At 36.2% G+C, this 26,207-nt stretch overlaps 1 protein-coding gene across 2 annotated transcripts in view; it reads right to left on the reverse strand.

Moving 5' to 3' along the window:
- Window positions 1–26,207, reverse strand: part of LIN7A (lin-7 homolog A, crumbs cell polarity complex component) — a 152,785-nt gene that overhangs the window by 94,827 nt on the left and 31,751 nt on the right. For both annotated transcript variants that reach the window (XR_004274606.1, XM_032296621.1), the window contains exon 2: window positions 4,036–4,154. Coding sequence is in view for 1 of the 2 variants with exons in the window: in XM_032296621.1 (XP_032152512.1) it covers window positions 4,036–4,154 (119 nt within the window). In the remaining variant the exon portion in view is untranslated. The remainder of the gene's footprint in view (window positions 1–4,035; window positions 4,155–26,207) is intronic.

Below are 26,207 nucleotides of genomic sequence, written 5' to 3' on the forward strand. Positions count from 1 at the left end.
CTCTTATGGAATTTTCTTATTCAAAAATCAACATTTCGTAATCATCATATTTCACCCCTATTTATAAGTTTAAATTAATCCAACTAATTAATAAAATGTGAAGCTAAAGCTTGAAGTTATTTGAAATTACAGAGATGATTTTACTGAAAATATCGGTACTACAAAATATTTATTTCACCTCTCATTCAAAAACTTGTGTAAATGTGCCTGCACATCTCATTACAGGAAAGTGGTATCATGTGTCAGCCCATTTCTCTGCCATGTTCTCTAAAATCATTTGCACAGATTAGATGCAATTTAAATGTTGATCAGGGCTCTTTAGAGATCCTCCAGCAATATAACACAATTAAGAAAAGTGTTGCTTACCACTATCTGTATTCTCTAAATAAAGATGTATGAGGATTTGCATTCAAGCATAAGCTATTTCTTGATAGAGGAATGCCTTACTTAGTTGTACATGTAGATGGTGTTCCTTCGGTACTGATCTCAGCATATAGTTTTCATGCTTTCTTATGGGTTATAGAAAAAAACAGTTAAGGGAACTTCTAATCTCTTTTAAGGCCATCTATTTTTATCTAAAAAATAACATTTTATCAAACTATTCTCTTCATATAGGTGCTGCATATACGTCAGGAGCTGATTCAGTGGTTTCATCCAAATGTAAAGCAAAATATGGAATTATTTCAACATATAATAATAGCTACTGTTACACTTACGTAAGACAATAAAAATATATTGGCAAAAGCTTGTCCTGCTTTCTTTTTTAAGCATAATTTGTGTTTTACAATCTTGTTGGCAAAAGTGTGACCTGTATCTGTTTTTGCTCTGGTGAGTGCAACTAAGAATGATGCCACTGTCATTTTTGTTCTTTTCTCTGTTTTGCATGACAATATTAATAACTTTCACAAGGAAAGTATTAACTAGTAAATATTTCTGGGAAACTCAGATAACCACAAAAATTCTGAGCATTATTTGAATAAAAAACCAAAACTTCAAAGTCCTTTTTCTTTTTTTTTTTTTTTGCCAGTATTACAATCAGCACCCAAGATACCAGGAGAGGAAGTATTCTAGGCTCACTAAAACGTAACTTTGAGACATTTATTATCATACTTTATTGCTGCACTATTCTTGACTGACATTTGGTTTCATCTGCCTGGCAACATGCATTCGTATTTTATATTTTAATTGAAGAACTTTTCACTAGTAAGATTCATAATACTATTCAGAATTGTTGTTTATATACTGCTCTATTTCCCACAGTAAATGTAAATCAACACAATAAGAACAATAAAGAAAATTTCAAACTTAGCAAATAGAAACAATATCATACAAATGGAATGAAATGTTAGGCAAGATGAAGTAATCTTTTACAATTCCTGTGTAACATGCAATTGCCTTTAAGAACAAAATTATTATTAAGGACTTTACTGTAAATATAAAATGAATCTTCCTAGTTCAAATTTATAAAATCTAAGGTAGATAAATTACATCTTCTGCTTTCCCTGTAAAAATGTCAGTCTGTCTATAAACCAGTTATAGACGTCCATGGACTACCAATGATGCAAATACAATTTACCATAGGAAGAGCTTGTTAGATATATTTATAATGCCTACACAAAGCCCTCATATTTATTTTCCTTTTCAATTTCATTCTCTTTTACCTTAGCAAACTCTAAAATGAAAGGCTAGTGTGTTTATTTGAACAGATATCCATACCACATTTACATTTCCAGACCCAACTTCTTCCCCAATCTTCAGACTTAGATGCCTGTTAAACATCTCTACTAGGATATTTCAAAATCATCATCAACTTACTATGTTCATAACGGAGCTCTTGCATAGTCTTCTGCAAAACTGGTCCACCTTATTATAACATCATTCATTCAAGTGTTCAAGCCCAAACCTAAGATTCAATAGAGTTTTCTTTCTTTGACATCCCATTGTGCCATCTATTTCATTAACAATTTCTGTTGAGTTTGCGCTCAAAAAATATATCTAGAATCAGACAACTTCCCATTTTGCAGTGCTGCCACCTTTGTCCAAGTTGCTATCATCTCATCTCTCACTCAATCCATTCATTACTTTATCACTAGTCTCTCTTTGTTTCAGCTTTTGTACTCACACTTGTAGTCTCATCGCAGCATCCAGACAGACATTTTCAAAAATCAAATAAAATCAGGCCAGAACTCTCCAGGGGCTTCCTATCATGCTTAGAATGAAATCCAACGTACTTACTATATGGCTTGCTAGGCCTATGTGTTCTGTTCTCCAGCTACCTCTAGAGAGCCTACCTTGCTAATTCTACTATACACATAGCAGCTTTTTGTTTTTGCACTCGTGATTTCCTCTGCCTGGAACACTATGACTCCTGACATTTATATGACTGTTGCATTACTTTAAGTAGTTTTTGTTCCTGACCACATTAAATAATAGAGCTTCAACCTGGCCCCTCTAATCCTGCTTTATTTCTCTCCAGTCTTGTCACTCTGATATTGCATTGTATAGTTATTTATCATAGTTTTCTCTCACTATATTGTGAGTTCCATGGTGGTAGAGACTTTGAATTAATCATAAGCCATATACCCAGTGAGCAGAGGTATATATTTCATGTATCCTATCCTTTGGTTAGTTCTGTGGAGAGCAGAATGCTAAGACATAGAAGAGATGGTAGAGCCTCTAAAAAAGAAAAATCGGTCACCAGATTTTGGAGGAATGGCACTCAGTGAAGGAAGAAAACAGTGTATAGGCAGTTTGGCCTTGGTCTACAGAGTGAACACAGGAGTGACAACTGTAACCAAGAAGATGCTCATATGGTTTTGAGATATCTTATACCTTTCCCACTGAGGGGAAGCTAGTGGCAAAGAATCCATATGCTGAGAAACCTCCTTACAGCCTTCAATCAAATTTATAGGTTAAAACTTGGAAACATTATTATGGTTATGTACTTAAGCTGTGTTCAATATTAACAAAAATTAAATAGTGAACACTTCACCTGACAAATTTAGCACAAGCACAGCATAAGTCAACAAATTCCAACAAAGGTCAAATTTTACATGCATTGCATGGGCACAAGTTTAAATCTGTAGTGAGAAGTTATGCATGTCGCTACCTTGGTCTTTCCTGCACAGTGACTAAACTGGTATTGTTGAGGCAGAAGAGAATACATTAGCCACAAGAGAGGTTGTAAAGAGAAGGGACAGTGACACAAGCATTCATGAGAGGTGCCCGCCCTATGCTACAATAAACTCTCTAGATAGTCACTGGGTTCAGCTGACTTTGGAGAGAATAACTGTAGGTAATTCATCACTGAAGACTTTTGACAGGGCAAATGGATTTATGGACATTAGGTTCTAACTAATGAATTATTACCTGGTTCCTGATGGGGAAGGAATAATGTGTCACCAAGTAAAACAACATAGCTTATAGATCTCAAGTGGCTTCTTCTAACCAACTAAATTCATTAGTTGAATGCTCAATCCTACCACAGTCAATAAAAAATTCAAATAGTCATTTCAACATACTGTTTCACCTTAGTCTTCTTAAAACCATTAGTCAAGAAAGCATTACAAAGATTTGCTAGAAAGGCATACCAGCCTATCTGTGTATTTTCCATAATTGCCTTAAACAGTAGTGTTTAGTCAGTAGGAGGTTACTACTTCAGTTTTACTTGGGGAAGGATTAGTTGGATGTTCTTAGACAAACTCAGCCCCCATTAATGATAACTATTTCTACCTGAATTTCCAGGTGGCTTCATGTGACCACTAAATAGCATAGACTACATGCAACAGTCACCTGCTAGACAGTTCCTTCACTGGTACCAGAAGATCAACATTTGGTTTTATGTGAATGTATAAATCCTGGCTGGATGTAATTTAGCAGACTAAATTATATTTTATCGTCTGTCCAAAGAGCTAAAAACAGAAAATTAAAATGTAGTTCCAATCTTAACAATTTCAACTGTTTGTGTATAAAAAACATGTTTTCTACGCAGAAGACATATGGCTGAATTTAGTTATTAGAATTGTAGTGCCATACCTCTCGAATAGCTGTACAGAACTCACTCTGAAGCACTTTTTTGAGGGATTGTAGCTTGTGCACTGGTACTTCTCCAGATTCCTGTAGTTTTTCCAGTAATTCAATTGCTCTTGCAACATCTGAATGAAAAAAATCAAAATAGAGAAACCTAGAATAAATTGTATCTCATCAGCAAAGTACCATTATTCCAATTGGATGATGACATTGAAAAGCAAGTGGAATTAAACTGCAAAATCAGAATTTATAATTCATAGCTTATTGGTCTCATTTTCTGGTAAAAGGTCATTTTAATTTGTGCCACACATTTGTTACTCCATACATCTTCTTTGGTGGGATTTCATGTATGTTATGTGTGTCATACAAATGACTTTGAATATTCTGTCAGTAAAGAAGAGCTGGAAACAAGTCTATTATTTATTCTGATACTGCAATGACCAAACTAATTATGTCAATTTTACCTTTGAGATGCTTCTTTTCAGGTTGACCTTTCCTTTCTCATTTCATTTGTCACAGCGGCAACATTACATGTATTACTGTGATGAATGCACTGATGTGCATCTCCCCGGTTTGTCCATAAACTCCTTCAGGATGGGAACTTGTCTGGTTTGGTCACCATTGTATGTATCCTCAGGGTATGGTATATTACAGTGAATAAAATTAATGGAATCTTTCCATTTCACTGCCATCGCATTATTCCACACCATCATCATCTCTCCACGTCCAACTGGAATTATTTCTTCTCCTCCACTCTTCATGTAGTCCACAAAATTATCTTCCTAAAACAAAAGCCTGATCATGCACCCACTTACCAGCCTTTAGAACATCACTAAGCAATAGCAATTATTTTAAATGCTTCTCTTTCACTTGACAATTTCAAAGGTTAATGTATTGAGAAATGTATAGTCTTTGTAGCCATAAACCTTAAAATTCCCTGGATTATTTCATATTGCCAAGAGAAAATAATACAATAAAAATCTATTTAAAAATTCTTATGGGTAGTCTCTTCTACCCCTGATGTTGCAATTAATAACTCACTGAAAAGCCACTTAAAAATTTGTTATAGGGTACAAGGTTTTTGATTCCTAGGTGCCCAGCACCAGAAAGCATCCTACATCCCTGCTATCGGCTTATAAATTTATCCATTTACCCATCCATCTAGTAATTTGAGTTTCTGTTATTAATGCTTCGTGCCAGCTTAACAAGAATATGATACTTCCTTTCAAAGCTTGCAATCTAATGAGAAAGAAATATAATAGCATAGCCACCTATAATAAAATTGTTAACACTTCAGAATCTGGGTGGGGTTAGCACAGGTTTATGTATCTAACTGAATAAAATAACAAAAAGTGACTTTGAGGGAGACTGTTATTGAAATAGCCATTTTGATTGCCAGTAGTGGGCCAAAGTAGCATAAATCATTAAATCAATGTGACACTTCCAGTTTCCAAGGTCTATCTTTCATTACACAAACGGGAAGTCTACATAGTCAATTGGCTAATGCCAGACACTCCCACAATCAATAAGGTACCTAGCTGAGATTTTATGCATTTCTAACTGCAAAAAATACTCTACCTAGGTTGTAGTAAGCCATGATTACACCACTGGACTCCAGCCTAGGAGACAAAGTGAGACCCTATCTCTAAAACAACAACAATGACAATTCCCCTAAAACTCACTCTTCTCTTCCTTTTTTCCATATTTCCATTAATTACTTCCCCCAGACAAGCCATCCTCTCAAGCTAAACTATGGTGTCTTTCACACTCCCTCCTGCATGCAGGTAGTCGGCAGGTGCAGTAGATTCTATATTGGAATTGCCTTTTGAAAAGACCCCCTTCACTCTCAGGGAAGTTTTCATCATTTCTCACTTGCAGTGCTGGAACATCTAACTGACCTCCTTTAAATTAGTCTTCTTTTTCAGTCATCTGCCACATTGCTTCCACAGTAATGGTCTTGAATGGTCAACCTAATTATTATTAGTACTAGAAGTTACATAAAACCTGCACATAAAACCTTCCCTGGCTTCCCACTCTCTACAAAGTTCAGAGCACTTAGGATTACATATAAGGACCTTAACAGCCGACTTCTCGCTCATCTCAGAACGCCTCCTCCTGTCCATCCTACAGCTGAGCCATGGAAAATTTTTGCTATTTCTAGGACACGCCACAGAATTCCACACCTCTATGTCTTGGCACATATCATCCCCTGTTCCTGAAATGCAATTCATTTATTCACACAGCAGTGCTAGCCTTTGGCTGTGCACAGGAGACAGCCCTTTCTCTTGCTTTCATGGAACTCACAGGCTTAAGGGGAAGGGGTCACAGACATGCAATAAAGTTGGCGTGTTCTATAAATGAAACACTACGGTCTTGTACATGGATGTATAACAAAGACATTTATCATCATCAAAGAAGTCAGGGAGGATCTATTTGTGGAAATAACTGCTAAGCAGAGTCCTAGGTAGGAGGTGTAAGTGGAGAAAGAGGAAAGAATATTCAAGACAAAGGGAATAAATGCAGATCAAAGGCTTGCTAAGAGGTGTGGGATATTCAAAGAAATGAAAGGCGTTTATTACAGCGAAAGCTGAAAACAGGGCGAGAGGAGCAAGAGATAAGTGGAGAGAGAAATCACATCGTGATGGGCGTTTGAGGCAATATAAGGGCAGACTTGGCTTAAAAACCGTCTTCTCAACAATGTCTTCCCTGACTCTCTGAAGCAGCTTCAGTTGCTATCATGTCTGCATTTCTACAATTCCTTGTTCACCCATCTATTTTAATAATTACTACCCCCTGTTTGCATGCACATCTCCCTCCTTTATCTCTGCAAATGTATACACTTCTTCAGATGTCAGGAACGAAATATCTTATTGCATTCACAGAATACCATGGCTCTATGTCTCGGCACATATCATCCCTGTTCCTGAAATGCTGAGTACCTAACAAATATTAAGCGTTTAATGCACATTTTTTGAATGAATGATGGATTAATTGATGAGACTGGCTCAGGAAGTTAGATGTTAGATGTCTGTGTCTGCGTGGACCTATAACTTCTCGTGAATCTAGTCCAGATCAGCCTTGGTGAAGCCTTGCTTGGATCTGGGCTAGGAGAAAAAGGCAAGCCTAAATCTGCAGGCTGAAGAGTATTAGAGACGACACTGGGGAAAGTCCAGAAAAATTGAAAATGACACTAACCTGAATATTTAGTAGTTCTCAATCTGGGCTGTGCATTGAAATTATCTAGGGTGCATTTAGAAGCTATTAATGCCTGAGACCCATGCCAAACAAATTAAGCCAGAATCTGCAGAACAGTGGTTCTCAACCTTAACTGCGTATTAGAATCAACCGGAGAGCTTTAAAAAACACAAATGCCTTGGTCTGTCCCACCTGGAGAGTTTCTGATGTGATTGGTACAGAGTGTGGGGCTGAGTATGTGGCTTTTTAAAGTCCTTCAGGTGATGCTAAAGTGCAGCCAAGGTTGAGACCACTGATCTAGTTCGCATGGGCGTTTTTTAAAGCCACTATGTGATTCTAATATGAAGCCACGTTTGAGAACCTCTGCTACAGATTATTGCTTCTAAACATGAATGTGTTTAAGAATCACCCCGAAGTGCTTATTGAAATGCAGGTGCCTAATCCTCAACCCATTTGAGAGATGTTAATTCAGGAGATGTGAGGATGAGGCCCAGGAGTATGCCTTGTAAGCACATGCTGCTCAAAGTGATTTTCTAATGGTTAGTTTACAGACCCCAGAGAGAGAAAAGTGAACGAAATGTTTTTTTTTTTTTTTTTTTTTTTTTTAGGTTTCTTTCATTCCAGAATTCTAGGAACTCTTGTACTTTCTATTACTCTTTAATATGGTGAGTAACATGGTACTGAATGGGATTCTTTGAGCAGTTTCAGAATTATTCATAACAGCCCACAGATGATAGCAATTAATGTTAAGGAGGTGTTAGCAAAGGTGCTCATTGGAATCACCTGTGAAGTCTTTTTACCTGACTACTACCCCAGATTAATTAACTCAAAATTTCTAGGAGTAGGGTCTACTAAAAAAGTTGTTGGTTTTTAAATTTCCTGTTTTTAGTTTCCACATGATTTCTAAGACCATCGAGAGCTGAGAAAATTGTTATTCAAAAAAGAGCCATCAAGGAAACCAGACATGTCTCCATTAAGACTTATAAAAGCTGAGCTGACCCTGTTCTATTATACCACAAGCCTTTCCCAGTCCTTGTAAGAGGTCACTGGGAGATGAGAGAAAATTCAAGAATTGTTATATCACTAATTTGAGACAGTACTGGGTCTTTTGCTTCTCTTTCAACAACTAAGTAAAGAAGATTCTGATAGGAACAATTGTAGCTACTGTGTGTGCCTGAAAGAAAGGGGACTAGCATCTCTTTCCTGGTGGCATAGGCAATGAAATTGGTGACCCACTTGCCCTCTCTGTCTGAGCGGAGGGAGACAGCTGAAAAACAGTGCCCACTGGAGCCCAGGGCATCTTGGAAGTACCCCTTAAACCATCTTGCAGGTACCCCTCCAAGGGAGTCTTGCAGTATAATATCAGGGATACACAGCAGGTGGAAAAAGCCAAAGGAAGTCTGAAAAACAGAAGTGGGGGCGATCAAGTTCCTCCAGCCAGGCCTACCCATTCTGGAAACAAATAGGTGGGAGTAATAAATGGACATGAGACTGGAGTTTTAAACAGAATTCTTATTCCCTTAAGTGCTGTAAGACTATCAGAAATCTGTAAGGCCAGGTTCTAGAAGGAAGCAAAGAAGGCTTTGAGTCAGCAAAATACTTTTATTCTTAAATCTGTTGGAATAAAGCGTGCGTGGTTTATTTATAACAGTTCCCTTAAGGTTCTTGTTCAGAACCTCCTGATGCTTGTTTTATGAAACTCTTCTATCACATTTGATTAGTAACATAGAAGCTGCAGTTTACTAGTATAACTCAGATCAAGAGGAATATTAGATAAAGACTGGGGAGGCTGCCACATAAGAATAATGAAAGCAAGAAAGATATCTTTTTTCCCCTAGAACCTCCTCCTATTGTCTGCAACTCTGATCAATACCACTCTCCCGATGCATAAGGCAAATACCTGCATATTACACTTGCCCCTTTACTCTCCCTCACACTCCCCATTCCGTTAATCCTTACTTCTAAAAGCAATAATAACTGTAGGAAACTTTTACTGAACATCTATGATGTCGGGGTCATTGTATGCTAAGAGCTTTGCATTTTTAACCCATTTTATCCTTATAACGATCTTTATAATGCAAATGAAATATTGAGACTTAGAGTTTAAATAATTCACTCATAAGTAGGAAATCTGGGTTTGGAGTCTAGATCTGAGTGATTCGAAACCCCATGCCTATTATTTTTATTGCAATCATGGCTTCACTTTTAGAAGCTTTTTCTTTGACATTCTGTACTTTTACCACAGCTCTGTACTGAAGGCTGTCTTGGTCAGGGGCTGAGTTCTTAATCTTCCTCACCTCAATAAAGATTCACCTTTATTCTATTTATCAGTGTAACTCTCACAGGTAGCATTCAATGATCATCAGAATCACCTGGAGAGTTTTTAAATGATAGCCTGGAGTGGTTCTTAGCCTTTGTTGCCCAGTGGAATTACCTGGGAGCCCTAAAAACACAGATACCTGGATCTTACCTCCCCATATTTTCCTGTGTTTCTGACTTCATTGGTCTGGGGAATGACCCAGGAATCAGGATTTTCAGGCACCAGTGATTATAATCTATAGTCATATTGTGAATCACTGATGTCTAGCCCTGAGGTACACACTGGGAATTCTAATAACAATGTTACTTCTAGTACTAATTACTGTCACATATAGCATTTATTATGTCGTTGTTCTAAACATTTTACTTTTCTTAACAGCACCTCAAGGTAGGTACTATTATTATCCCTGTTTTGTAGAGGAGGAAACAGATCCATAGAGTTAAAATTGCTTCTCCAAAGAAAGAACTTGTTAAGTAGTAGAGCTAGGATTTGAATCTAAGCAAAACGGCTCTAGAATCTGGAGTCCATTTGAGATGTGGCTCAGGAATCCAAATACTTAAAATCATTCCAGGAACTGGTTCTCTAAGCTAATCTGATCAACAAGTTTTTGTTTGAGGTTCTTACATTTTAGTTAACATACAACTTTACCCCTGAACCTTTAAGAGTAGTTTTCCCTTATCCTCTGGGAGTACGTTCCAAGATTTCACAGCTAGTACTGAACTCAAATGTTGTCTATCAAAATATGATTCTGTTCATGTTTTCTACTCATAAATTTAATGCCTTTCCATTGTAACTAAGCGCTTAACATGCACTGTGGCCATAACTTGCAGTTTAAGGTACAATAGCTAACCTGACATGAATTTCTTTTTCCTTCTTCACAATTTCATGGATAGAAGATTCATTCTTAACAGTAGATCTTAGTGACCTCGGCATCTGACTTTTTTTTCTTTCCATATTAAGTCACCCTGTTTCACCTTTTTTACTTAAAGGAAGCACTTTTTGGGTTCTCTTTGTTATATCCAAATTGCCAGCATCACCGTTCTTGTGCTTTGCTGCCATTATTAAGTAAAATAATAGTTGCTTGAACATAAGCACTCTGATACTGTGACAGTCGAGCTGGTAACTGAGAAGGCTCCTAAGTGGCTACTGTATGGATATGCCAGACAAAGGGAGGATTCAGGCAGAATGGAGGGTGATGGTGCAAGATTTTCATCCTACTACTCATAATGGTGCACAATTTAAAATTTATGCATTGCTTATTTCTAGAATTTTCTATTCAATAATTTTGGATTGCGATTGACTGAGGGTAACTGAAAGTTTGGAAAGTGAAACTGCAGAAAGCAAAACTGCAGATAAGGGGATATTAAAAATGGAAACTTTAAAAAAAATAGAGGCAGTGTTTCAGTACTCATCTCAGACGAGTCTGATGCAGGAAGTGGTTCACGAATGCACTCTACATGTCACTGACTATTTAATACATGGTCCAGAACAAAGTGAGTTAATGACCATCATTTATTCAGTGCCTACTTGTCTGTCTTAGATCACCATGTAAAATCTTTACTATTATATCAAGAGATTACTATTATTTATACTACACAGTTAAAGTAAAAACAACTAACGCTCAGAAAGATGAATCATCTGGCCCAAAGCTATATAGCTAACAAATGGAGAGGTCAGTGCCACATTGTCCAAAGACTTCCTTCAAAATAGCTGGGACATTATAAACAAAACAAGAACAAAATATTGGAATTTAAAAATATTAGAATTTAAAAGGCACGAGCTTACAGTCATCTAGAAGAGTTCAATTATCATTTTTTCATTCTTTAATGATGAATTTTGATTAACTCTATTGACATTTAGACTGTGGAATTTGACTTATGACTCACCCAAAGCTGGAACTTGGATGATGATGCAGCTAGTTCATTTAAAGCTACTGTTCACTAATACCACAAAATGTGCTGAGCACTCAAGCTAACAATATGAATTATCTATCTCAAAGCCATCCACAACCCTCTAATCCCTTGCCATCTTCTACTACAGAAACTGAAAAGAGAATGTGCTTCTTTTTCCAGATTCTACTGCAATTTTGCCAAGTTGTTTTAAGTGTAAAGTCACTGGGTATGGCTTCCAAGAAGGCCTTTGAAATGGACAAACTGCTGGCATGGGCCTTCAGCATTTTTGTCTTTGCGTCCTTCCTCTTCCCCTTTCTTTTGACGGTTATAATGCCTTGAAGCGCCTTGGTGGTAAAACTCCCATTTTGTCATCACGAAGATGATTGCCATTTGCTAGGGATGGTGGAGAAGGAAGAAGGAAATAGCTCAGTCCTAATGTCCTCACTGAGCGGTTGTACTAGCCCTGAACTGTCCAACCCCATGATTCTTGTCTGTGAGAAAAGTATATGCTTCACTCTTTGGTTTTCTGTGGCTTTCAACCAAACGCAAGCTAGCTGACATGGGAGCAGGTGACTTTAAATGTGCTTTTCTAAGTTTCAGGGATAAGATTGATGCTATAGAGACACTGGAGTAACCTACAGTGGTCTTTTCATTAAGATACTCATGGAAGCCACTCTGGGAAATGACCTTTGGACTGAGACTGGAAATGCCAGTCATATGAAGATCCAAAGGAGGCGCATCCAGACAGGAGAACAGAAAGGGCAGAGATAGATGTTAAAGTGCGGGAGTAAGCCTACATGTGGAAGGTCAGACAAAACCAGTGTCGGAGGACACTGTATTCAATGCAATAAGCAAAATAACAGTGGTGTGCTAGTAAATAAATAACACTAGCTCTTCAAAACAAACAAAGACCAAAATTTGGTCCTGATTTGTAGCAGTTACAGATTTCTGTGGTATACATATTCCTACCAGAGCCAATTTCAAGCTATCAATATGATATCAATGGCTTGAAAAACTCTTGAATATTTAGCAATCAGCTCTCACAAGCCAGAAAACACCAGTGCCAGTAAACTGTGGGATAAGGGACAAAGTGTGACAAGTAAATGGGAGTCGGATTTTGGACAAAGGTTTTATTAGTGGATTAGATTTTTGTGGAATTGCCAGACAAAGCCATTCGAGAGTATTCAGCAGCAGAATGATGTGAGTGATTCACATTTTATAACCATCTCTATGAATGTTATTTGGAATATCAATTATCATGGACCCAGGGCATATGGAGGAAACTATTTAGAAAATAGGCTATGATAGTGGCCTTGGCAAGAGATGGTGGAAGCTTAGACTAGAATGGTGGCAGTGGGAATGACAAGACATGGACAGCCTTAAAGTGCAGGTGGGTGGAAGAAGAATCAGTACCGTAAGGTCATGCACAGCTATATGATGAGGGTGTCCACAGAATGAATTTTAGGCAGAAAAATGATGTATTAGTGAATATAGTCATGTGTCTTAGCAATGCTTCATAATTAGTTGTGGTTATTGCCGTATCTATAAGTAAACAGTGTTAATAAATTTAATAAGTACCCAGAATAATGAGGTAGAAGAATCCTGAAGACAAAATTATTTTTAAAGAAAACAATAAGAGGATGACATTTTTTCCCATTATTCTCTTCCTTCCTGCATGCGATTCCTAAATTTGGGTCAATAAGGGATTATGTGAAATGCTTTATCAGTGCACTGAAGCAGTTGGAGAATATGAGTAAAGACCTGAAAGTTGGAGAGATGTGGGAACTATAAAATGTGGTAATATCAACTTTATACAGTTATTATGAGGTCTAAATGAAAAGATAAGTATAGGCTGGGCATGGTGGCCAAGATCTGGAACCCCAGCACTTTGGGAGGCCGAGATGGGTGGATCATGAGGTCAGAAGTTCAAGACCAGCCTGGCCAAGATGCTGAAACTCTGTCTCTACTAAGAATACAAAAATTAGCCAGGTGCGGTGGCATGTGCCTATAATCCCAGCTATTTGGGAGGCTAAGACAGGAGAATTGCTTGAAACCTGGTGGCAGAGGTTGCAGTGAGCTGAGATCACACCACTGCACTCTAGCCTGGGCAACAGAGCAAGACTCTGTTTCAAAAAAAAAAAAAAAAAAGTATAATGAGATTTTAATATAATGTGCTTCCCATATGACCTATTTATGAGATCTGTGTATTTTCCTAAACCTTTACTCCTATGAGTCCTCACTTCCTGTTCTATTAGTGGCAATGTTTGAAGAAAAATTGTAAAATTTTAGGAAACAAATTATGCAACTCAAATACCCTTTGGTACGATACTATATGTCCTCTTTTTAAAGACATATACTTGAGGAACCAAGGTTTGGGTAGAACAGGTATAAACAACTATATCTAGTCATAGGTCAGTATTTCCTGCACAGTATTGTAGAAGTCCCCATTAACAGTGCATTTTAGATAATACACACGAAATGCTGACTTATTACTAGCTTTTTGAGGTGCCCCAAATTTTTACCAAATAATGCTTAGTTTAAAATCTAATACAGCAGCACATATGTACCAACAACATAAGATAAATGGTAAGTAATACTTCATACTTCTATCACTGTGATATGAAAAAAAAACTGTCAGTTTAGAAGTCACTAATGAGCCGTGACAATCAATGCGTCCTGTTCATCTGACACTCGTCTCTGCTTTAATCTGCCAACAACTTTCCATATTCCTTAAATACAGACTAATTGGCAAACCAAGGAAGAACCAGTTCAAGTTAAATGTGTTCAAATTTTAAAAATTTACTCATTATGCTATTGAAAAAAATCCAACTTTATATTTATTATCAAAAACTAAATGATCATGGGATTTGGAACAACACTGAAGTGAATCACAAAAAAGCCTGACAATACTAGGGTCATGAATTTATGTAATGACAGAATCCTGGCATTGATCGCTCAAAGTGTTTGTCAAACCTACTGCAACGAAGGGAACACTATATGTCACCAAATGAAAAACTATAGTTCTTAAGAGAGTCTCTGAAAATGAAGGTACTTAGTTCATTTGCAATTGATTACTTACCCAATTAACGAATCTTTACGTATACGAAACTTAAAATACAGCCTTCTTTAATAAACAATTGCTGTTACATGGTTAAGGTGCGTAATGTATCCCGTTTCTCTAGGAACTACATTCAGCATTTCGTTCTTTGTCTTCTTTCCTTTTATTAAAAGAAAATTCTTCTTATTTTCTTTCCCAAGTAGCTAAAACTGAAGTTTGATTTGCTTACCACTACCCAAGACGTCATGAAATCAAAAATTTAACCTTCCTTCCTGTTTCAGCTATCTTTTTTCTCCTCTTTATTATATTTGATGTATTTTCTTCTGTATTGCTACCTCACTTTTTTACTGAATCTTGCACTTAAGTTTTTATATCATTGACTGGCTTATTTTTTCTTGTTTTCAAAACTGTAATGTTTTTGCATATCTGAAGGAAGTTGAACAATCTACTGCCTGTCCTCTTTATGCTAAATATTAGAGCACCTGTTTCCTACTAATTTTAGTGTCCAGTATAGAATCCTGACAATTGCAGATACTTAAACCTTGTTCATAGGCGTTGGATGCAGTGGCTCACCCATGTAATCTCAGCACTTTGGGAGGCCAAGGCGGGTGTATCACTTGAGCCCAGGAGTTTGAGACCAGCCCGGTCAACATGGTGAAAACCTATTTCTACTAAAAATACCAAAATTAGCCGGCATGGTGGCAGGTGCCTGTAATCCGAGCTACTCAGGAGGCTAAGGAGGGAGAATTGCCTGAACCTGGGAGGTAGAGGTTGCATTGTGCCACTGCACTCTAGCCTGGGTAACAGAGAGAGACTGTCTTAAAAAAAAATTGCTTCTTGAATAGAATTGATTACATTAAATCAAATATTAAATATTGATTTATTATTTGCAAAATCAAAATATTGGAAATACTTTCTGCAATTCTGTAGGTTGTCTCTTTCCTGTGTTGATAGTTTCTTTTGCTGTGCTGGTTTTTCAGGTTAATCAGGTCCCATTTGTCAGTTTTTGGTTTTGTTGCAATTGCTTTTGATGTCTTTATCATGAAGTCTTTGCCAAGCCTAGGTATAGAATGTTATTTTCTAGGTTATCTTCCAGGGTTTTTAAAGTTTTAGGTCTCATATCTATGTCTTTAGTCCATCTTAAGTTGATTTTTGTATGGTGTAAGAAAGGGGTCTAGTTGCAATCTTCTGCATATGCCTAGCCAGTTATATCAGCACCATTTATTGAATAGAAAGTCCTTTCTCTATTGCCTGTTTTTGTCAACTTTGTTGAAGATCAGATGGTTGTTGGAGTGCAGCATTATTTTTGGGCTCTCTATTCTGTTCCATTGGCCTATGTGTCTGTTTTTGTACCACTATCATGCTGTTTTGGTTTTGATAGCCTTGTAGTATAGTTTGAAGTCAGGTACTGTGATGCCTCCAGCTTTGTGGCCTTTTTGTTTTTTGTTTTGCTTAGTATTGCCTTGGCTATTTGGGCTCTTTTTTGTTCCATGTGAATTTTAAAATATGCTTTACTGATTTTGTGAAGAATAGTAGTTTGATAGGAATAGAATTGAATCTGTAAATGGCTTTGGTCAGTATGGCCATTTTAACAATATTTAACTTCCTATCCATGAGCATGAAATGTTTTTCCATTTGTTTATGTCATCTCTGATTTCTTGGAGAAGTATTTTGTAATTCTGATTGTAAAGATCTGTTTGCTTCCCTAGTTAGCTGTATTTCTAGATATTTTATTCTTTTTGTGGCAATTGTAAATGAGATGACATTCTTGATTTGGCCCTCAACTTGGATGTTGTTAGTGTATGGAAATGTTACTGATTTTTGTACATTGATTCTGTTTTCTGAAGCTTTGTTGAAGTTGTTTATCAGATCAAAGAGCTTTTGCACACATACTATGGGGTTTTCTATGTATAGAAAATATAGTCTGCAAACAGGAATAGTTTGACTTCCTCTCTTCATAATTTGTATGCCTTTTCTTTCTCTTTCCTCACTGTTCTGGCTAATCCAGTACTATGTTGAGTAGGAGTGGTGAGCGGGCCTCTTTGTCTTGTTCTAATTTTCAAGGAGAATGCTTCTAGCTTTTGCCCATTCAGTATGATACATAGATGGCTCTTACTATTTTGAAGCACGTTTCCACAATGCCCAGTTTGTTGGAGGTTTTTTTTTTTTTTTTTTTACATGAAATGATATTTAATTTTATCAAAAGCCTTGTCTTCACCTACTGAGATGATCATATGGTTTGTGTTTTTAGTTCTGTTTATGTGGTGAATCACATTTATTGATTTGTGTACATTTGAACCAATCTTGCATCCAGAGATAAAGCCGATTTGATTGTGATGGATTAGCTTTTTGATGTGCCACTGGATTTAGTTTGTGTACATTTTGTTGAGGATTTTTTCATCTATGTGTATCAAGGGTTTTGGTCTGAAGTTTTCCTTTTTGTTGTTGTGTTTCTGCCAGGTTTTGGTATCAGAATGATGTAGGCCTCATGGAATGAGTTAGGGAGGAGTTCCTCCTTTTCATTTTTTTGGGAATAGCTTCAGCGGGAATGGTACCAGTTTTTTCTGTGTCTGGGTGAATTTGGTCATGAATCCACCTGATCTTGTGCTTTTTCTGGTTGCTATGCTTTGTATTACTGATTCAACTTCAGAACTTTCTATTGGTCTGTTCAGGGATTCAGTTTCTTCCTGTCTCAATCTTGGGAGGTTGTATATTTCTAGGAATTTATCCCTTTCCTCTAGGTTTTCTAGTTTGTATGCATAGAGGTGTTCATAGTAATCTCTGAGGGGTTTTTGTATTTCTGTGGCGATGGTAGTAACATCCCCTTTGTCATTTCTAATTGTGTTTATTTGGATCTTCTCTGTTTTTTTATTTATTGGTTTAGGTAGTACTCTATCTTATTCATTCCTTCTATCAGCAAGCTGAACTTGTTGATCTTTTGTCTGTTTTTTCATGTCTGAATTTCCTTCAGTTCAGTTCTGAATTTGGTTATTTCTTGTCTTCTGCTAGCTTTGGGGTTGGTTTGCTCTGGTTTCTTTAGTCACTCTAGGTGTGAGGTTAGGTTGTGTTAATTTGAGATTTTCTAACTTTTTGATGTAGGTATTTAGCACTATAAAATTCTCTCTTACTACTTTAGCTGTGTCCTAGAGATTCTGGTATATTATATCTTTGTTCTCATTAGTTTCAAAGAATTTCTTGATTTCTGCCTTAATTTCATTGTTTACCTGAAAGTCATTAGGGAGCAGGTTAATTCCCATGTAATGTTATGGTTTCAAACAATTTTCTTGGTATTGATTTCTATTTTTATTGTGCTGTGGTCTGAGAGTGTGGTTGGTATGATGCTGGTTTTTTGAATTTGCTGGGGATTCTCTTATGGCTGATTGTGTAGTTTATTTTAGAGTATGTGTTATGTCTGGTAAGATTGTTGAATAGAATTGATTGTATTAAAGAAAATTTTTATATTATATTTATATAAGTATTTGTATTCACTAGTCAACAGTGATACTATATCAAACTCTACTTGACAAGACTTAGAATTCCTATAAATAGAAATTCTAAGAAGATGAGGATTTGAGGAACTGTACCCCATCTTTTTATAATGATTAAATATAATCGTCTAAGTGAAGCAGAAAAGAACCAAAGGATGTGATTTGAAAATAGACTGGAGTTCATTTTATTAGCACTCATGAAAATTTTTAGGGAAATCATTTTTTAAGCTCTCTAGGGAAGATATTTTAAAGTACATTTTCCGAACTACAACAGTTTACATGCAGACACGTTTTTTAGAAAATGAATATGATGAGCACTTATCCACTACCCAATTAAGTACACTAGAAGTACACCGTAGGAATAAAATAAAACCACTATGTAACAGATTAGCATTATGATATAACTCAATAGTGCACTGCCAGCTTCCCATCCTGTCCATCCACACTGTTCGTTATTTACATTTCATCTATGACCTCAATTGACAGAGTTTCAAGTTTAACTTTAATTAAATTTGAAGTCTATGTATTTTACCCTTTCTTCCATAATTTCTTATCCGTTTAATGACCTCTCAACAAGAATTAAATAATTATTGTCTGGCATGTTAAAATGCAAGGCACAAAAATATGCCAATTGTAATATTTCCATAGCTTAGTACATAAAAAAACAAACTACCTTTTATATTGGCAGTATTCCACCTGTGTGCATTGTAAAAATTGAGAGATTTTTCCCTGTAATTATTATCAGCAAATCCCAATTCCCTTTTATAGTGATCAGGGAATTGGAAGAGAAAACCTATCAGGAAATTGCTGAGAAGACGCCCCATCAAGCTGTCTGGGTGTTTTTGGAGAGTTTGTTATAAAGAAACTATAAATTTAACTTTTCCTGTCCTCAAATACATCCTATGGTAGAAAACGGATGAATATTTTTATCTAAACTGACACTTTGATATATAATTCCGCTGTGAAGCTCCTTAATAATGTTTCCTCTTTTAACTTACCACTACTGTATCATACTGTCATCCATATTCTTAGTTACTTTAGGAGTTGTATGATGAGGTCAGTGTGGTGCTATCTACATCTTTAAGGGGTAATTAGAGGGCAAAGTGAAGCTTGATGTTTGCAGAAGTTGTTATGGTGAATAGTACATGTATTTTGTTGAGAACATTGTTACTACAAGGCAGTATAAAATATTATTTATAGTTAATTTTTATGTATAGTGAAAGGCAGGGGTTCAGCTTCAATCTTCTCCCATAAGGTTAGCCAGTTATGCCAGAACCATTTATTGAAGAGGATGTCTTTCCCCCATTGCTTGTTTTTGTCAGCCTTGTTGAAGATCAGACGATTATACGTGTATGGCTTTATCTCTGAGTTTTCTATTCTGTTCCATTGGTCTATGTGTCTTTTTTTTTTTTCCTTTGTCTTTTTTTTTGGTACCAGTGCCAAAATATTTTCGTTAATGTGGCTTTATAGTATGGTTTGAAATCAGGTAGTGTGATACCTCCAGCTTTTTCTTTTTGCTTAAGATTGTCACTTTGGCTATTTGGGCAATTTTTTTTTTTTTTTTTTTTTTTGGCTCCATTTGAAGTTGAGAATAGTTTTTTTTTCTAATTCTGTGAAGAATGTCATTAGTAGTTTGAGACAAATAGAATTGAATGTGTAAATTCCTTTGGATACTATGGCCACTTTTACGATATTGATTCTTCAAATCCACAAGCATGGAATGCTTTTCCATTTATTAGTGTCATCTCTGATTTCTTTCAGCAGTGGTTTACAGCTCTCCTTGTTGAGATCTTTTACCTCCTTGGTTAGCTGTATTCCTAGGTATTTCATCTTCTTTGCATCTATAGTGAGTGGGATTGTGTTTTTGATTTCACTCTCAGTCTGGACATTGTTGGTGTATAGAAAAGCTACTGATTTTTTTGGCTGGGTGCAGTGGCTCACACCTATAATCCCCGCACTTTGGGAGGCCAGAGGTGGGTGGATCACAAGGTCAAGAGATCAAGACCATCCTGGTCAACATGGCGAAACCCCATCTCTACTAAAAATACAAAAATTAGCTGGGCATGGTGGTGTGCACCTGTAGTCCCAGCTACGTGGGAGGCTAAGGCAGGAGAATTGCTTGAACCCAGGAGGCGGAGGTTGCAGTGAGCCAAGATCACACCATTGCACTCCAGCCTGGGTAACAAGAGCGAAACTCCATCTCAGAAAAAAAAAAAAAGAAAAGAAAAAAGAAAAGCTACTGATTTTTGTACATTGACTTTGTATCCTTAAACTTTGCTTAAGTCATTTATGAGCTCTAGGAGACTTCTGGCAGTCTTTAGGATTTTCTAGGTATAGAATCACATTGTCAGTAAAGATACTTCTTCTTTTTCTATTTGGATGCCTTTTATTTCTTTCTTTGGCCTGACTACTCTGGCTAGGACTTCCAGTACTATGTTGAGTAGGAGTAGTGAGTGTGGGTGATTTATCTTGTTCCAGTTCTCAAGAATGGTTTGAACTCTTGCCCATTCAGTATGATGTTGTTTGTGGGTTTGTTGCAGATAGCTTTTATTATTTTGAGGTACGCTTCTTCAATGCTAGTTGACTAGACATTGAAGAAACACACCTCAAAATAATAAAAAGCTTATCTGTGACAAACAGACTAGACATGGAAGAAATGTACATCAAAACAATAAAATTTAAAATTTATACATTATCAAAACACTTAAACATTAAAAACCGGGTGGAGTACTTTATTTTGTAATAACAAAATAAGTTAACTGAGAGTTAAAAAAATAAATGTAAAGGGCACAAGTGCAATTTTACATGGATATATTAAATAGTGGTGAAGTCTGGACTTTTAGTATAGCTGTTGTCTGATTCATGTATGTTTTACCCACTAAGTAATTTTTCATCACCCACCCTCCTATTCTTTCAAGTCACCTGTAACAATTATTCCACACTTATGTCCATGGGCATACATTATTTAACTCCCACTTAAAAGTGAGAACATGTGGTATTTCACTTTGTTTCTTAGTTGTTTCACTTAATGACCTCCAGTTCCAACCATTCTGCTGCAAAAGACATGATTCCATTATTTTTTATGACTGAATAGTATTGCATGGTGTATATATACCCCATTATCTTTACCCAATTTATTCACGGATGGACACTTAGGTTGATCTTTGCTATTGTGTGATAAACATACGATTGCAGGTATCTTTCTGTTATAAGGATTTTTTTTTTCCTATTTGTAGACAACCAGTAGTGGGATTTCTGGATCAAATGGTAGTTCTATTTTTGGTAAGGAATCTCTATACTGTTTTCTAAAGTAGTTGTAGTAAGTTACATTCCCATTAACAGTATAAAAGTCTTCTGTTTTTTCTGCAGCCTCATCAACATCTGTCATTTATTGACTTTTTAATAATGGCCATTTTGATTGATATATGATATATTTCACTGTGGCTTTAATATGTATTTATCTGATGATTAGTGATGTTGAGCATTTTGGGACCTTATAGAGTAAGTATAAATCTTAGTCCTAGACTTTAGATATTTTTCTATGTTTTTAACAATATTTTAAACTTTTTTCTGTGTTGGCAAGACCATCACCACACTTCGTTTTCTAAAATTAAAATAAAAAACTTCTAAAGATAACTCAAAATAATGTAACTAAATTAAAATTTTTAGCTTAGAGTATATATTTACAAAATTTATTTATTTTTAATCAACAAAATAAAAATTGTACACACACATTACATACAACCTGATGTTATGAAACAATGCACATACTATGGAATGGCCAAACTGATCCAATCAACACATGCATCACCTCACATACTAGTCATGTTTTTGTGGTGAGAACAGTTAAAATCTACTCTCCTAATGATTTTCAAGAATACAATACAATGTTGCTAATTAAAGTCACCATGTTGTACAATACATGTCTTAAACTTATATTTTGTATCTGAAATTTTATATCCTTTGACCAAAATCTCCCTAGCCCCCGCCTCCTAGTAACTACCATGATAGTCCCTGTTACTATGAGCTGAATTTGTTTTATTCTACACATAAGTGAGGTTATGCAATATTTGTTTTTCTGTGTCTGGCTTAATTCCCTTAACATCATGTCTTTCAGATTCATCATGTTGTTGCAGTTGACAGGATTTCCTTATTTTTCAAGACCGAATAACACATGAAAATGTGGTATACATACACAGCGGAATACAGGTCAAAAATCCCTAATCCAAAATTCTTGTGGCTAGAAGTGATTCAGATTTTAGGTATTTTTCATTTTGGAATATTTACATATACATTATGAGATGTCTTGGGGGTGAAACCCAATTTTAAACATGAAATTTATTTAAGTTTCACATATACCTATACATGAAACTGAGGGTAATTTTATGCAATATTTTTAATAATTTTGTGCATTAAACAATGCTTGTGTACATGAGATCAGGTGTGGAAATTTTAATTCACTTTTTTTTAATCAAAGATTCAGATAAAAGCAAGTAATAATACAGATAAAAGCAAGTAATAATAAGTAAATGAGGCCGGGCGCGGTGGCTCACGCCTGTAATCCCAGCACTTTGGGAGGCCGAGGCGGGTGGATCACGAGGTCAAGAGATCAAGACCATCCTGGTCAACATGGTGAAACCCCGTCTCTACTAAAAATACAAAAAATTAGCTGGGCATGCTGGTGCGTGCCTGTAATCCCAGCTACTCAGGAGGCTGAGGCAGGAGAATTGCCTGAACCCAGGAGGCGGAGGTTGCGGTGAGCCGAGATCGCACCATTGCACTCCAGCCTGGGTAACAAGAGCGAAACTCTGACTCAAAAAAAAAAAAAAAAAAAAAAGAAAGAAAAGAAAAATGAGTAAATGAACATGAAGCAAAAATGTAGTGATGGTTTTGCCAACACTTCATGTTCATTTACTTATTATTACTTGCTTTTATCTGTATTCTTTCTTTATAGTTTGACTAGGTGTCTGTGTGTGTGTGTGTGTGTGTGTGTGTGTGTTTGTGTAATGATCCTACGTTGATCCTACATTTTCTTCAGAATTCCAATCTAGTGACATGTGACATATTGCTTCTTTTGATATAGAGGAGAAAATTTCTTTCTACCATTTAATTTTGATAACTTCTTCAAAGCAAATCTTATTTATAATTTTAAAATTTCCAATGATTTTTTTTTTTTTCTTTTTGAGACAGAGAGAGTATCACTGTCACCCAGGCTGGAGTGCAGTGATATACAATTTCGGCTCACTGTAACCTCTGCCTCTCACGTTAAAGCAATTCTCCTGTCTCTGTCTCGGCCTCTCAAAGGATATGGTTTTAAGAAGATTATACTTTTGTACTTTATAATTTAATTTTGTTATATATGGGTCAGAGAAAATTACCAGTGTTATTTCTCATTTTGGATTTTAATAGCATTTTTGGAGTTACGTATGGTAAATCATCCACAGATGTTTGAAAATAATAGATAATACAGACATAAACATATATGATATATGTGCTTAAGCTTGTTGAATGATTTATTAAAGTATCAAATAGCCTTATTTTATCTCCTTGAGCTGACAATTTTTGAGAAACTGGTTGAATTGCTAATTTTTCCCACTAACAATTTTTGCCTCATACACATATATTTCAGAGCTACGGGGCTAGGTACATAGTTGACTCTGGGTTTAGGATGGTAATGACATCTTGGTAACGTTTCTCTAAGTTAAATATCACTCCGTCACATTTAATTTAGGCTTGAATCCTATTTTGACTGATATTTGAATATAATATTGCTATATTTTTCTGTTAATTTTTTCCTAGTATTTCATTTTCAGTCTCTTTATTTTCAATCTTTCTTTTTATGATTGTCTTTTTTTCACAGCAGCTTATTTTCTTGGTTTTCTCTGGCATTTATTTTCTAAAGCATATAATCAAATCATTCCATTAATTTTATGTTCTTGGGGATAATTTATTTTAGATAAGTTCTTTCATAAAGATGGCTGTCCTCAAAGAGCTGGTATTTTTTTTTTGTTTTTATTTAATATTTGTACTTAAGATTTAGATTAAATCGCACACCTCCCTAATCAAAATTAGTATTTTCACTCTCTCATCAATAGCTACAGTTTCTAATAATAAGAGGCTGTTTCTAGGACTAGGTGTGCAGGTGGCTAAAGAATGGAGTGTTCTGCAAGGAAAAATGAAGAGATGGTTTGTCACTGGGTGTGATCGCGCAGTCACTCCTGGCCTTTGAAAAGTGTCTGAGGATATTGCTATGCCTCTTTTCTCATCTCAGCTCTAACTCTATTTGCATGTCCTACTTCAGAGAAAAAGCTGGGGCCTTAGGAACAAATGCTGCTGTTTCTCAGTGTAAAGAAGTGATAGAAGATAGAGTGGATTCACTTAGTGATTCCAGTTCAGTTATCAAGTGTTTGAACCAAGACTCTTTTGTTTGGTGTCTGAGTTTATGGCTTTTCTGGCTTTCCTGGCGGGTGGAGGTTGCCTTGCATTTGCTTTCTCAGGTTCATGCTTTGGGGTTCCATTTCTAAGAACCACACATTGTGTCTGGCTCCTTTCTAATCACTCTGTCAGGACGCCATAGTGATTAGAAAGCAGCCAGACACAAAGAAGGGAACATTAGATGCCACGGCCTTCCTCAGGGTGCAGGGTGGGAGGATGTGAGGATTGAAAAACCACCTATGAGCAACTATGCTGATTGCCTGGGTGAACAAATTATCTGTAAACCAAACCCCAGCAACACGCAATGTAGCCATTAACAAACCTGCGTATGCATTCTTTGAATCTAAAATAAAAATTGTGAAAAAACAAAAAAGCTAGGAACAGGGAAGGTGGGGAAGCTTTGAGGACAGATAATCAGGGGGGAGTCTCAAACCTCAGACTTCCTGGCTCTAATTTCAATTCAGCATTTGCAGATTGTGTCTTTTCAGACAATTCAACCAACCTAAGTTTCATTTTCAGTGAAACAATGATCATAATTGAACATACTTCAGAGTGTGTGCTGTGTGTGTGTGTGTGTGTGTGTGTGTGTGTGTGTGTGTTGAGGATTAAATAAGAGAGTACATGAAAATATTTAGCATTGTACCTGGCACACAGTAAATGCTTAATAAATGTTACCTTGAGTGATTACCACCATCATTTTCACTCATCGGTCTGATTTTATTCTGTGCTATCTTTCAGAAATTCTTCAAAATGTTTTGTGTTCAATAACATCCTTCTTATCTCCAACACATTTTAAAATTTGTGATTTGCTTTATATCTTTTTGATGACTATGATGTTTGGAGTGGAAGGCAATAGAACATATATGCTTAATATACTATCTTGATTCAAATCTTCGTTTCATTGTCATCCACTTACTCTGAAGTGCATTATAACATTATGGAAATAACAATGGACTTGGAAGTCAACAATCCTTGTTTCTAGTCTTAAACTTGTATTTTTTTTTTTTTTTGAAACAGAGTCTCATTCTGTCGACCAGGCTAGAGGGCAGTGGTGTGATCTCCGCTCACCACAACCTTCACCTCCCAGGTTCAAGCAATTCTCCTGCCTCAGCCTCCTGAGTATCAGGAACTACAGGCACGTGTCACCACGCCCAGTTAATTTTTGTATTTTTAGTAGACACGGGGTTTCACCACGTTGGCCAGAATGGTCTTGATCTCTTGACCTCATTATCCACCTGACTCGTTTCCCAAAGTACTGGGATTACAGGTGTGAGCCACCAGGCCCAGCCAAATTTTTGAAATTTGTTTAATTTATCTCAGCTTCAGCATCTTTATCTATAAAATGAGTGTTTGGACTAGTTTATCTTTTCTGGCTCTAAAGAATAAATGCTCTGCCTAAAAGGATAGTTCATTTATCAAGTGTTCTATTAAATTAATAGGACAAAAAAAAGGCAATGGGAAAAAAGTGATAGCAAAGGGCAAGGTGTTCTAGGGAGAATGGATTCAATAAAGTATTACCCCAACATGGCTTTTTATAGGAGAATGGAAAATGAAGAACGCTTAAAGAATAGAAAGAAATAAAGAGGGTCCCTGTTTCAAGGTGAACTAGTAATAAATATAAGAAGGTAAAAGAAAAATAATTCTTTAAAAGTGTTCTAGACATACAGCCAAATTTAAATTCTTTTATGTGCCTGAAATTAATCAATTGGTATAGAATAGACGATTTAGAATAGCTTCAAATTGAAGCTGCCCCAATAATAATCAAATCAGCACCAATAAATTTATAGATG

This window comes from Sapajus apella, unplaced genomic scaffold (assembly GCF_009761245.1).
Source record: "Sapajus apella isolate SASKATOON/1434 unplaced genomic scaffold, GSC_monkey_1.0 scaffold2, whole genome shotgun sequence".
In the NCBI taxonomy this organism is placed as follows: Eukaryota; Metazoa; Chordata; class Mammalia; order Primates; family Cebidae; genus Sapajus; species Sapajus apella.